Source organism: Pleurodeles waltl, chromosome 2_2 (genome assembly GCF_031143425.1).
Source record: "Pleurodeles waltl isolate 20211129_DDA chromosome 2_2, aPleWal1.hap1.20221129, whole genome shotgun sequence".
Classification (NCBI taxonomy): domain Eukaryota; kingdom Metazoa; phylum Chordata; class Amphibia; order Caudata; family Salamandridae; genus Pleurodeles; species Pleurodeles waltl.
The window spans coordinates 1169136313-1169149715 of record NC_090439.1 but is presented as its reverse complement, the minus strand read 5'-3'; the positions used below and the strand labels follow the sequence as shown (position 1 = coordinate 1169149715).

Below are 13403 nucleotides of genomic sequence, written 5' to 3'. Positions count from 1 at the left end.
AGATCGACGCCGAGAGGTTTCGGCCCCGAAAAGGAAAAAAAGTCACCTCGGAGCCGAAAAAACACGCAGACAAAGTTTCGATGCCGAAACAAACTGCAAGCGACCCAGCTTCAGGCTCTTATACAGAAGAGCACTCGCTAACCTCCCAAATGCAGAAGCATAGGTTTGAGGAAGAGCTACAAGCAACTGATGTGGACCATACGCAAAAGCGTATCTTCATTCAGCAGGGGACAGGAAAAATAAGCACCCTTCCCCCCATTAGGAGAAAGAGGAGGTTGGAGTTCCAGACGGAACAAACACCACAACCAAAAGTGGTGAAAAGAGTTACACCACCACCCTCTCCTCCGCCCGTGATTGACGTTTCACCAGCACAAACTCCATCACACTCCCCAGCTCACACCACCATGAGCCAGGGTGACCAAGATCAGGACGCATGGGACCTATACGACGCCCCAGTGTCAGATAACAGCCCGGAGGCATACCCTACAAAGCCATCTCCACCAGAAGACAGCACCGCGTACTCTCAGGTGGTGGCTAGAGCAGCACAATATCACAATGTAAGCCTCCACTCAGAACAGGTCGAGGATGATTTCTTGTTCAACACACTCTCCTCCACCCACAGCTCATACCAAAGCCTGCCTATGCTCCCTGGTATGCTCCGGCACGCAAAAGACATATTTAAGGAGCCGGTCAAAAGTAGGGCAATCACACCAAGGGTGAAAAAAAAAAAGTATAAGCCGCCTCCTACGGACCCGGTTTTCATCACTACACAGCTGCCACCAGACTCGTTGTTGTAGGAGCAGCTAGGAAAAGGGCCAACTCCCACACATCTGGAGATGCACCACCCCCAGATAAAGAAAGCCGCAAGTTCGATGCAGCTGGTAAGAGAGTCGCAGCACAAGCTGCAAACCAGTGCCGCATCGCGAACTCCCAGGCACTACTTGCGCGCTATGACAGAGCCCACTGGGACGAGATGCAACATCTCATTGAACATCTGCCCAAGGACTTACAAAATAGGGCAAAGCAAGTGGTCGAGGAAGGACAGACCATTTCCAACAACCAGATCCGCTCCTCCATGGACGCTGCAGATACAGCTGCACGGACAATTAATACATCTGTAACTATCAGAAGGCATGCATGGCTCCGAACGTCTGGATTTAAACCAGAGATTCAACAAGCAGTTCTCAATATGCCTTTTAATGAAAAAGAACTGTTCGGTCCAGAAGTGGACACAGCGATTGAGAAACTCAAAAAAGATACGGACACTGCCAAAGCCATGGGCGCACTCTACTCCCCGCAGAGCAGAGGGAATTACAGCACATTCCGTAAAACGCCCTTTCGAGGGGGGTTTCGAGGTCAAAGCACACAAGCCAGCACCTCACAAGCCACACCGTCCAGTTACCAGGGACAGTATAGAGGAGGTTTTCGGGGACAATATAGAGGAGGGCAATTCCCTAGAAATAGAGGAAGATTTCAAAGCCCCTACTACTAAACAGTGACTCACAGGTCACTCACCCCCTCCACACAACACCAGTGGGGGGAAGAATAGGTCATTATTACAAAGCATGGGAGGAAATCACTACAGACACTTGGGTTCTAGCAATTATCCAACATGGTTATTGCATAGAATTTCTACAATTCCCTCCAAACATACCACCAAAAGCACAAAATTTAACAACACACCATTCCAATCTCCTGGAGATAGAAGTGCAGGCACTATTGCAAAAGAATGCAATCGAATTAGTGCCAAACACACAAATAAACACAGGAGTTTACTCACTGTACTTTCTGATACCAAAGAAGGACAAAACACTGAGACCAATCCTAGACCTCAGAGTAGTGAACACTTTCATCAAATCAGACCACTTCCACATGGTCACACTACAAGAAGTATTGCCATTGCTAAAACTGCACGACTACATGGCAACTTTAGACCTCAAGGATGCTTATTTCCATATACCAATACACCCATCGCACAGGAAATACCTAAGGTTTGTATTCAAAGGAATACATTACCAATTCAAGGTACTGCCTTTCGGATTAACAACCGCACCAAGAGTCTTTACCAAATGTCTAGCGGTAGTCGCAGCACACATAAGAAGGCAGCAGATACATGTGTTCCCATATCTAGACGACTGGCTAATCAAGGCCCATTCGTTAATAGAGTGCTCAAATCACACAAATCATATCATACAAACCCTCTTCAAACTAGGGTTCACCGTCAATTTCACAAAATCCAAAATTCTGCCACGCAAGGTACAACAATACCTGGGAGCCATAATAGACACATCAAAAGGAGTAGCCACTCCAAGTCCACAAAGAATTCAAAATTTCAACACCATCATACAACGCATGTATCCAACACAAAAGATACAAGCAAAGATGGTATTACAACTCCTAGGCATGATGTCATCATGCATAGCCATTGTCCCAAACGCAAGACTGCACATGAGGCCCTTACAACAATGCCTAGCATCACAGTGGTCTCAAGCACAGGGTCACCTTCTAGATCTGGTGTTAATAGACCGCCAAACTTACCTCTCGCTTCTGTGGTGGAACAACATAAATTTAAACAAGGGGCGGCCTTTCCAAGACCCAGTGCCACAATACGTAATAACAACAGATGCTTCCATGACAGGGTGGGGAGCACACCTCGATCAACACAGCATACAAGGACAATGGAACGTACATCAAACAAAACTGCATATCAATCACCTAGAACTTCTAGCAGTTTTTCAAGCACTAAAAGCTTTCCAACCAATAATAGTTCACAAATACATTCTCGTCAAAACAGACAACATGACAACAATGTATTATCTAAACAAGCAGGGGGGGACGCACTCCACGCAGTTAAGCCTGCTAGCACAAAAAATTTGGCATTGGGCAATTCACAACCAAATTCGCCTAATTGCACAGTTTATACCAGGGATACAAAATCAACTCGCAGACAATCTCTCTCGAGATCACCAACAGGTCCACGAATGGGAAATTCACCCCCAAATTCTGAACACTTATTTCAAACTCTGGGGAACACCTCAGATAGACTTGTTTGCGACAAGGGAGAACGCAAAATGCCAAAACTTCGCATCCAGATACCCACACAAACAATCCCAAGGCAATACCCTATGGATGAACTGGTCAGGGATATTTGCTTACGCTTTTCCTCCTCTCCCTCTCCTTCCTTACCTGGTAAACAAACTCAGTCAAAGCAAACTCAAACTCATATTGATAGCACCAACTTGGGCAAGGCAACCCTGGTACACAACGCTGCTAGACCTATCAGTGGTACCCTGCATCAAATTGCCCAACAGGCCAGATCTGTTGACACAGCACAACCAAAAGATCAGACACCCAGATCCAGCATCGCTGAATCTAGCAATCTGGCTCCTGAAATCCTAGAATTCGGGCACTTACAACTTACCCAAGAATGTATGGAAGTCATAAAACAAGCAAGAAGGCCATCCACCAGGCACTGCTATGCAAGTAAATGGAAGAGGTTTGTTTGCTACTGCCATATTAATCAAATACAACCATTACACACAACTCCAGAACATGTAGTGGGTTACTTGCTTCACTTACAAAAATCTAACCTAGCTTTCTCTTCCATTAATATTCACCTTGCAGCAATATCTGCATACCTGCAAACTACCTATTCAACTTCCCTATATAAAATACCAGTCATTAAAGCATTCATGGAGGGCCTTAGGAGAATTATACCACCAAGAACACTACCTGTTCCTTCATGGAACCTAAATGTTGTCCTAACTAGACTTATGGGTCCACCTTTTGAACCCATGCACTCCTGCGACATACAGTTCCTAACCTGGAAGGTGGCATTTCTCATCGCCATTACTTCCCTAAGAAGAGTAAGCGAGATTCAGGCGTTTACTATACAGGAACCTTTTATACAACTACACAAAAATAAAGTCGTCCTAAGGACCAATCCTAAATTTTTGCCAAAGGTTATTTCACCGTTCCATCTAAATCAAACAGTGGAACTTCCAGTGTTCTTTCCACAGCCAGATACCGTAGCTGAAAGGGCACTACATACATTAGATGTCAAAAGAGCATTAATGTATTACATTGACAGAACAAAAAACATCAGAAAGACTAAACAACTCTTTATTGCATTTCAAAAACCTCACGCAGGAAACCCAATTTCAAAACAAGGTATAGCCAGATGGATAGTTAAATGCATCCAAATCTGCTACCTTAAAGCTAAACAACAGCTGCCCATTACACCAAGGGCACACTCAACCAGAAAGAAAGGTGCTACCATGGCCTTTCTAGGAAACATCCCAATGCAAGAAATATGTAAGGCAGCCACATGGTCTACGCCTCACACATTCACCAAGCACTACTGTGTAGACGTGTTATCCGCACAACAAGCCACAGTAGGTCAAGCCGTATTAAGGACATTATTTCAGACTACTTCCACTCCTACAGGCTGATCCACCGCTTTTGGGGAAATAACTGCTTACTAGTCTATGCAGAACATGCGTATCTACAGCGACAGATGCCATCGAACTGAAAATGTCACTTACCCAGTGTACATCTGTTCGTGGCATCAGTCGCAGTAGATTCGCATGTGCCCACCCGCCTCCCCGGGAGCCTGTAGCAGTTTGGAAGTTACCTTCAATTATTTATATATGTATCATCTCAACCTTAAATAGGTGCATACTTAGTCACTCCATTGCATGGGCACTATTACTACAATTCAACTCCTACCTCACCCTCTGCGGGGGAAAAACAATCGAAGATGGAGTCGACGCCCATGCGCAATGGAGACAAAAGGAGGAGTCACTCGGTCCCGTGACTCGAAAGACTTCTTCGAAGAAAAACAACTTGTAACACTCCGGCCCAACACCAGATGGCGAGCTATTGCACAACATGCGAATCTACTGCGACTGATGCCACGAACAGATGTACACTGGGTAAGTGACATTTTCATTCTAGAGACACTGGAGCCGGTCTTTGATGCAGCAGGAGTATGGGGGCAGGGGAAGAGGGGGGGGGGTTGACATTAGTACAGCCCAGCTCTGGGGCAGCAGACGGTGCTCCCTTTGAACAGACAGCAGCATGCTCTGCACCACCATTCACCAATCCACCTGCTATAGGCCCAATATCCCGGGGTCAAAGTCGTTAGTACCCATTCTTGAGGGGCCATGGTGTTGGGGGGGGGAGAGAGAGAGAGGTTGGACCTATATTGGCTGGAATCAGATTCTGGCTCCCGGTACCCACACACCAAGTTCCAGCCTACCCTTATCAGAGCCTTGCCCTTTCAGCTATTGGCCTTCGCTGTTTGAAGGCGCGCGCAGCGAGAGGCAGATTAGTTGTCACATGCTGCTAATCATACTTAGAGTAGATAACTTCTTATGGGAGCGGTCATCTTGTGAACTAGATCCATGCTGAAATCTGTGCGCGGGAGTTTCAGAGCACCTCAGTCATGGGCGGCAGAAGGGACACCTTTGTTAAATATATAGTCACCCCAGTTCCTGACATATCTTGGCAGCCTAGGTAACTTTTTAGAGAAATGTACAACCTTTTTGGTTTGTTGCATTGAAATCATGTAAGAGGCTGGTGTTGGTTTCAGACCTCCACTTTGTGTATGTAGTGTCCACATCCACACATGCAGCTCGTTACAGTTCATGTACTCCAGTGCCCTCTGGTGAAGGATTTTTTTTAAGTGTCCACATCCCTCTGCTGACTTGGGGAAGGAGCTGGTCTCGGTCTCCATTTCAAGGCTACACTTGAAATCACTCAGGACAGGTAAGGCTGTGTTTGAAACCTCAGACTCAGAGCAAAATAAAGTTCCCTGCTTGACGAAAAGAGCCGGAGAAGCTGGACCAAAGATCTCGTCTCATTCTTGTGCGAGAAGTTCTCAGCTGTCTTGGAGAGGTTGCCACTGCCCTCATCTACAATTACATACATTTGAACATAAGTAAAAGTTCAATTTGTTGGAGTTCTGTTCTGACCCACCTGTGCTCTTTATCCTTGTATCACAGGCATCTGCAGAGCCCTGATGAATGCATTCACTGTTCATCTTTACATTTGATTCTGTGCTCTCTGTACTACCCCAAGTAATGCTGTCACTGCCTTCTTTTCCACTGGGCAGATTCTATAACTCATTAACACGTTAAGATGATAGAGGAAAAAAAGGAAACTGCACAGAGCAAGTTACTGCCTGTAGCATCATCTGATAGGGACTGCATGAGCATTTAAATTGCTGGAAAGATTGGACGGTGCCATGTACTGGAATGACTTGGTCCACCTTCCACACCTTCTGCCGAGTTTGAGCCCTTCTGGTAGTTGTGGCCAAGACACAGTGTGCACACATTTATGTGCCATCCATAGGGTAAAAAGGTGCACAAGCTTTTAGAAATACTTGAGTCAGATCCCATGTGTGATCTGGGGCTGCTTCAAAGTAAATAAAATAAGGGGCTGAGGGTGAAAAGTGTTTTGGTGGAAAATACCTCAGTAATATCTGTCTGCAATTACTCTCTGGAGGCGGGGGTTCAGATAGCGGCAGGCCAGAAGTTCAAGAGGTTTGTATAGGTACTCTAGAATGAAGGTCCACCTGACTGATGTGTACAGTGTGGTGATGCTCACGCCCCCACACCCTCTATGTTCAGTGGTCCCACAGAAATCAAAATGATTATTCAATGGCCCCCTCCTCCTTGAACACCTGTTAAGTATGTTTACGAGATGACATTGAACTCAAGAGTGAGAATGAAAGTGAGGCAGACTGTTCACCGGATGGGACGCCACACGCCTCTCCCACGCCCTACTCGCTGTGGTTTCTTGGTCTGAGTGTGGTTTAAATCAGAAGAGAGTTAAGACAGTATTCCATGCACCATGTGAAAACTGCACCAATTTAGTCTAAATAAAATAAGGTCTGCAACAATGGAGACCACACATAGGTATCTCTCCACACACGAGAACTGTTCTAAATAGGTAAACCAAGCCCAGCTCACTTCCCGCTTGCTGTAAGTCTGGGTTAATGTATTCTTCCTCCTCCAGTTCTAGGGAACGAGTGTTTGATAGTGGTTTAGGTTGGTGCACGTCAACACTTCTTTAGGAGGATAATTATGCATGGCCTGTATGTTTAACTCTGTCCCACAAGTTGCTATATTCTATCCTACCTGAAAAGGTTCTAAGTGGTTCCTTCAAGGGCCACCTGCATGCCCTTATTTATCAACCGTGTGAGTTCTTCTCAGAAGTGATAATCTGTTCTAGGATTAATGACCCACAGGAGATAAACAGTTTGGTGTGTGAGCTGTGCAATTAGGAGAAGCAGCTGGTGGGGTGGGAACTGTTTATGCCCAGTGCAGCTGGACTTGGTCTGGTTTAAACAAGACTGATTGACAGGGGCCATGGCTGTGATGGACAGCTGTGCTATATCACCATTGGTATTATATCCAGTGTTCCTTTGTCCTCACCAGTCACATGTTACTAGCTGTGTCTGGACAATCCATGGCATTCACATCCAAATCAGCCACCTTTTCCGAACTTGGGTCACAACAAATCTGTGCTGAAGCCTTGAATCCACCACAGTTGTTAATTGCATCTCATTTCTGACCTGATGCCATCACCAATCTCTTTAGGCTTGTTCTGAATACGGTCACCACAATTCGTATCTACATTTGACTTGCTGGCCTCTCTTAAGTCAATGCTTCTCAGCCCTGACCTCAGATCAGTCAGGTCTTCTCGGCGCTGCTGCTCTGTCAGTGTGATGCATCTCTGAACTAACCTTGGCTCTCGCTCTGCTCTGAGCCCTGACCTCAGCTTTGCCTGTTCTTCTTAGCCCTGTCTGTGCTCCCAGGTCCACCCACAGCTCCTTCACTGTTGCTTTGTCTGTACACATCAGCTCCATCTGTGTTCATTAGCACTGATCTTTGTCTACTCTGCTAGTCCATAACAGGCCCCACGCGCAGCACTCGTTCTTCACCTCAAACTTCTTTACTGTCTCTATTTAATTTATCCTTTTTTTCTCCTAGGTTAGAGATCCTCACCATGAAGATGACTGCCATGCTTCTCCAACTTATGGCTTACTCTGGTTTAATCGCCCACAGTGACCAGATCCAGGAATACCTGCACTCCTAGCTGCTGGGAGTTGGCAAAGAGCAAGGGTTCAGAGAATCTCACTGAACTTGTGTCTGGGCTAGGAGAAAAAGGACTAGAGGGGTTCTCTGGCCACACACTGTTAAAGATACAAGTTGTATATTCTCCACTTGGAAGCCAACATAGTGGAGTTTGGCTCTCATGCTGGACAATAAACGGGTGTATTATATCACCTAAGCCATTTCCTGCCTTCTAACCTTGTAGAGATGTATTTTTGTACTTCTGCAGAAATTAATGTGTGGAATGGAATAAGGAAAGAATGATTATCAAAAAGAGAAGAAGTAATCACAAGCAAGTAATGGAGCATTGCCATAGACCAGGACATCTTGACAAAGGGGCTTTGTGGCAGCCTCTAAGGCATACTGGCACAAGCACTAGTCAGGCCCACCCCTTCCTTTTTTTAAGTAGCACCATTTTCTCTGCCATCCCAGAGGAAGAGCTATTAAGTCAAGGATATAGGGTATAATAAATAAATATTGAAGAGCAAGATAGATGCCACAGAGGCCTCAGCACAAGAACCTGGACCAAAGTAAGTTGGAGCTAAATCTATTTAAGAGTTTATAAAGGACCCAACAAGCCACTTTATGGCTACTTTTCAGAGCTAGGATTGAGGAGCCTGAGGATGTCTATTAATTTCTAGAAGACCTCAGAAATCATGGGTTACAGCAGTTGATCTTTGCTGCACAGGGCGTTTAGCAACTTGTGAAGAATGGGGCCTTGGTCCTTTTCTGAGTGGATGTGTATGTGTGAGGGTGGTCAGGACGTCCACTTAGTACCCCAAATGATCTCATGAACAATGATGTTTTCAACTTTTCTTGAAGCTCTGAGTGGGCTGAGTTCCAGCAGATTGCTTCCACTACATTAATGTGTGTTTTCCTATTGAATGTAGGTGATCAGATTAGCATGGCATTTCTTGATCTGAGGGCCTGTGTTGGCATGCGGCGAGCTTCTGATTATCTCCACGCACCATGCACTTTATGCTACAAATATAATGCAAAGCACTTTAAAGTTAAGTCTTCGCTGCATTAGAAGTAAATGACTATTCACGTTAAGGAATAGTCTGGCAGCTTGATTCTATATATTGGGCTTCTGCATACACTCCTTGATAGGTGGCCTTGATTAGTTTGCAGGTTTCTGCTGGTGACGGCAATGCTGATTTTAGATGAAATTGCAAGTTCAATGTCAAACCTGAAGTGCAGGGTTTTGACCTGCAAGTGTGGTGTTGTGGTTGCTCATGTGACTTAAGTCTGCTTGAATTGATTGACATTCTTCTTATTCCCCCTTCAATAGAATTGTGGGGTTTGAGCCATTTAAACATCAGTTGCCTTTCTCCCAGAAGTGGACGTGCCTACTGCAGTTGTTGCTGTTTCCGTAAAGCTCTTCAGCTCCCACACCTCAGATATATTTCAGTATCTTCAGCATGTTTCTGAAACTGGAGTTGATGTTTAAAGATTTGGATTGCTTATGTTCTCATTAAAATATTTACTCAAGACTCTAGACTGTGCAAGAGATGTTCTTTAAGGACACAAGGGGAGCGCGCTCTGCCCAGGTTCTCGCAGCTTGACTGAAAAGATCAAACCCACTTCAAAGCTTGCTACATTAGGGCACTTGTTACATTAGCCCACTTTTCAAGTCGGTGCAAGGGATCTCGTAGACCACCATATCAAAAGCCTCGGGTAAAACACGCTGGGCAGGTGGGTGCATTCAAAAAGGGCAGGGAGGGAATCTAGCTGCCCAGGCTGATCTAACATCTGAAAGGTGGCTTGTAGCAGATGGTGTGGTTGTATATTCTAAGGCAGTCTTCTTTTTCTTGCCTCCAGGGATCGTTTTGATGAACAGTAAGTTAGACGTTGTGTGGTATGTGGAAGTTTCTTCCAGGTTTGCTATGGGAAGCGGAGTTCGCCTGAGGTGTTTAAGTGCATGAGGAACAGAGCTGTGCGTAACTGAAGTACTAATCAAATCCTTAATAAGTGGGCTAAAGGTATTGTTTGGAGGGCATGGAGCATCGGGAAAGCTGGAGGCCTTCAGTATTTCTTGTGGGTTGTTTCCAAGATATGTGGCTATTGCCACCAGGGAATGCTAGATTGCATGTGGAGAGTGGGGAAGAGTGAAGTTTGCTTGGATAAAGCCTCTTATTTGTTGTTCTCAGGAAGTTAAGTAGGACATTGCCTAGCTGTGGCAATGCCTGCAAGTGTTTGAATCTGTGAGCTTGTGATTGATTTTAAATTATTCCCTTGTTTGAGAAGTGAAATTCTTTTTGACATATTGCTCCATGGTGAACTGGACTGTCTATTTTGCATTGAGTTCTGTTTTTGTCTGACCTATATTTTATCCAGCAGCATTGAAGGGTTCCTGCATCCTCCTTCAGTTTGCCAGTTCCAAGGGGAACCATGTGTTGCCCCATGTCTGATATTGACTTTATCTCCCAAAGGTCTGGGATATCTCATTGCATGCACTGGTGATATTAGTGTGTAAGATGGCAAGTGCTGAATCAATGTGTGCCTTATTTGGTTGTGGGTTTGTATTGCTGTGCATGGTTCTTGCAGTCATGCTTGGCTGCCTTGGCCTGCAGATACAGACGGTGCCCCTCTCCACTGCAAGCACCTTGTGGCCCTTTGACACGGGGTGAAACTCTGAAGGCCTGTGTCTGAATGAGCCTCTGTGCCGGTGCCTGGAGAAGGAAGAAGGGTGGCGGCTGAGGATTCTAGAGCTGGCTACGGCAAATAGGTACAAAGGGTGAAGGTGCTGGAGAGGATGCCTTGTGCCCCAGTTGGGGAGCACTCTCCAGAGAGTGCATCATCCTGCTGAGTACCCATGCTTCCCTCCAAAAACGAACTGAGGCTTCCTCTTCAGAGCCACACTAACTCAAGTCAGAGCATCCTTTGCTTGAACACTATTGCACATCACTTAGCAACACCCACATTTCAACTGCTGCCTTAAAACTGCATATGGTGTTGATTGGTCTACCATACATCAATGTATTCCTTAAAGCTCCATGGGCCCGTAGATGGTGGGAGAGCACAGCCTGACTTGGTGTACCTTAAGGAGCTTTTTCTGTAAACAGGTATGGAATGACTGAGTTCTGCTACTGCTTGGAGTAACTCACCCATGGTGAGCCTTGCACAGCCTTCAAATACATCCGCGAACCTTGAAATACAATAGTAAGGGAAGAACTTGCCTATAATACCAGATCCAGAAGATTCTGTCTCAACAATGGCTGTAAATCCAGCTGTGGTATTTCTGGAAGAACGACTGGATATGTGGGAGAAGTGGACTATCCCTACTTCCCCAGTGATAGATAACTGCAGATCCACCATGTACGTTCATATCTTTCTAAGGCAACTTCAAAAGCCAGTTGAAATGCCCTGTAAAGGTCCTCCCCTCTCCCCCAAGGAGAGATCGGTGAAAGAACCACACAAGACTTGATAAGCCCTTTGCTAAGATGTCTTTGACTTTTAATTTGTCCTAGGTGGTGTTTTTTTCAGAAAATGTTGGCCCAGTTCCAAGCTAGCTCACAATGCCGCATCTGAATCCCTAACCTTCCCAGGGTAACACATCATATTGGCAACCTCGAACATGACCACTCTGACTCCCCGGGAAATCTTCGAAACCGATATTTCCCTTTTTGTTGTTTATTTATGTATGCCCAAGGTAAACACAAGAAAGATACAAGTAACGTTTTAATTACATTTATTGAAATAATCATTTTCTTGCATTGAGAGAATGAGCCATGATTATAAGGCAGATGAAAGAAAGCATTGTACCCAGCATTACCAACATGGTGAATAGGATGAACAGTCCAACCATGACAACATTACATGATTATAATTTCTGTATGGTCCTACCAATTACTACCTACACTCAGTCTGAAATAGAGTTGGCAATCCTCTTTAAGATGAAAAGTTGGCATTGTAGAAGCTGGCCTGGTGTGTGGTGGACAGCTATGGTGTTTCCACATTGTACCAAGTCCAGGCAACCCCCTATTAGTGAATGAAGACAGTGTCAAGGAAGCCAGGGCTGTCTTGTGGTAACTGTGGTAAACAGCCACGACTTATCTAGGAGGAGCGTAAAGCACTTGAAATACCACAGTAGTCACATAGCAATGTATCACACCTGAAAGGAACCACACAGTGTTGCAAAAATAGTGGAATGCAAAGAGAAGTCCCCCACCCAAGGATATGTAGTAGCTAGAGGGGAGCTGGGAGAACTCGGGACCCCTAGAGGTGAGTACCTAAGTGACTCCCAGCAACCAGGAGAGCAGAGGTAAGTACCTGGTTTTCCCAAAGACTAGCAAGGGGACTTTGAAAGAGGAAGTTTGCAAGACGAGGACCAGTCTGGTGGAACACAACTATGGATTCCGGGAGAAGAGGACCTGCAAAAGAAGGAGACAGAGTCCAGTCCGCGCAGGAGTGTCCAGGCGGGGCAGGAGCTACTACCCACCCTTCTGTGGATGACGATCCGGGTCGATGAGGGAAGATGAAGATCAGCTGTGGAGCCCAGTAGTTGCGCAGATGTCCTACGTTGGTCGCCAAGTCCCAGATGGCCAGTGGTCAGGAGGATCAACAACAAGCCTTGGCAAATGCAAGTTGGAGCAAAAGAAGAGTTGCAGAGCTGAAGAGGACCAGCAAGGACCATGGAACTCGACCCTTGCAGGGGACTCTGGGCCGACCCTCAGCAGTTGGGAGAGCCAGCAGAAGCAATGGCAGCCCCCACAGGCAACCCACTGACAGCAGGCACAGTAAGTTGCAGTGAGGCCCAATCAGCACACCTGGAGAGGAGCCCCCCTCATCGCTAGAGCAGCAGAGGAGAGACAGTACTTGCAAGGATGAAGTGCTGGAGGGTGCTGCTACTTGGAGCATGAAGATCCCTTGGAGCAGGAGTTTAACAAGCCTTGGTGGCTTCAAGAGTTGCGGTGCACAGGGATTCTGGCCTGCAAGGAAAGGCAAGGGCTCACCGTCTCTCAAGTTGAACAGAAGGCAGAGAGGACCACTCAGAATTACCACCTGTGTTGGAGGATCAACACAGTTCCTGTTGAGAGTGGATTCTAGCAGCCGGGTGTTGTTGCCTTTGGATGCAGGGGCGTGATTCCTTCACTCCAAGGGAGATTCCTTCTTGCTTCTTTGATGCAGCTGAAGTCTTACTGACCCCACAGGATGCACAGTCGTGGAAATGTTGCAATTGCTGGAAGGAGCTGGAGAACCAGTGTTGGAAGGCGAAGTAGTCTCAGGAGATGCAGGCTTGTTTGGTTCCTGCGAAGTCCAGCAGTGGTTCCGGTGGCTAGA

At 46.1% G+C, this 13403-nt stretch overlaps 1 protein-coding gene across 1 annotated transcript in view; it reads left to right on the top strand.

Moving 5' to 3' along the window:
* Positions 1–8317, top strand: part of ADCK5 (aarF domain containing kinase 5) — a 187301-nt gene extending 178984 nt beyond the window's left edge. Inside the window, exon 15 of the mRNA XM_069221151.1 lies at positions 7998–8317. Coding sequence (XP_069077252.1) covers positions 7998–8103 — 106 coding nt within the window. The 3' untranslated portion in view covers positions 8104–8317. The remainder of the gene's footprint in view (positions 1–7997) is intronic.
* Positions 8318–13403: the final 5086 nt, after the last annotated feature.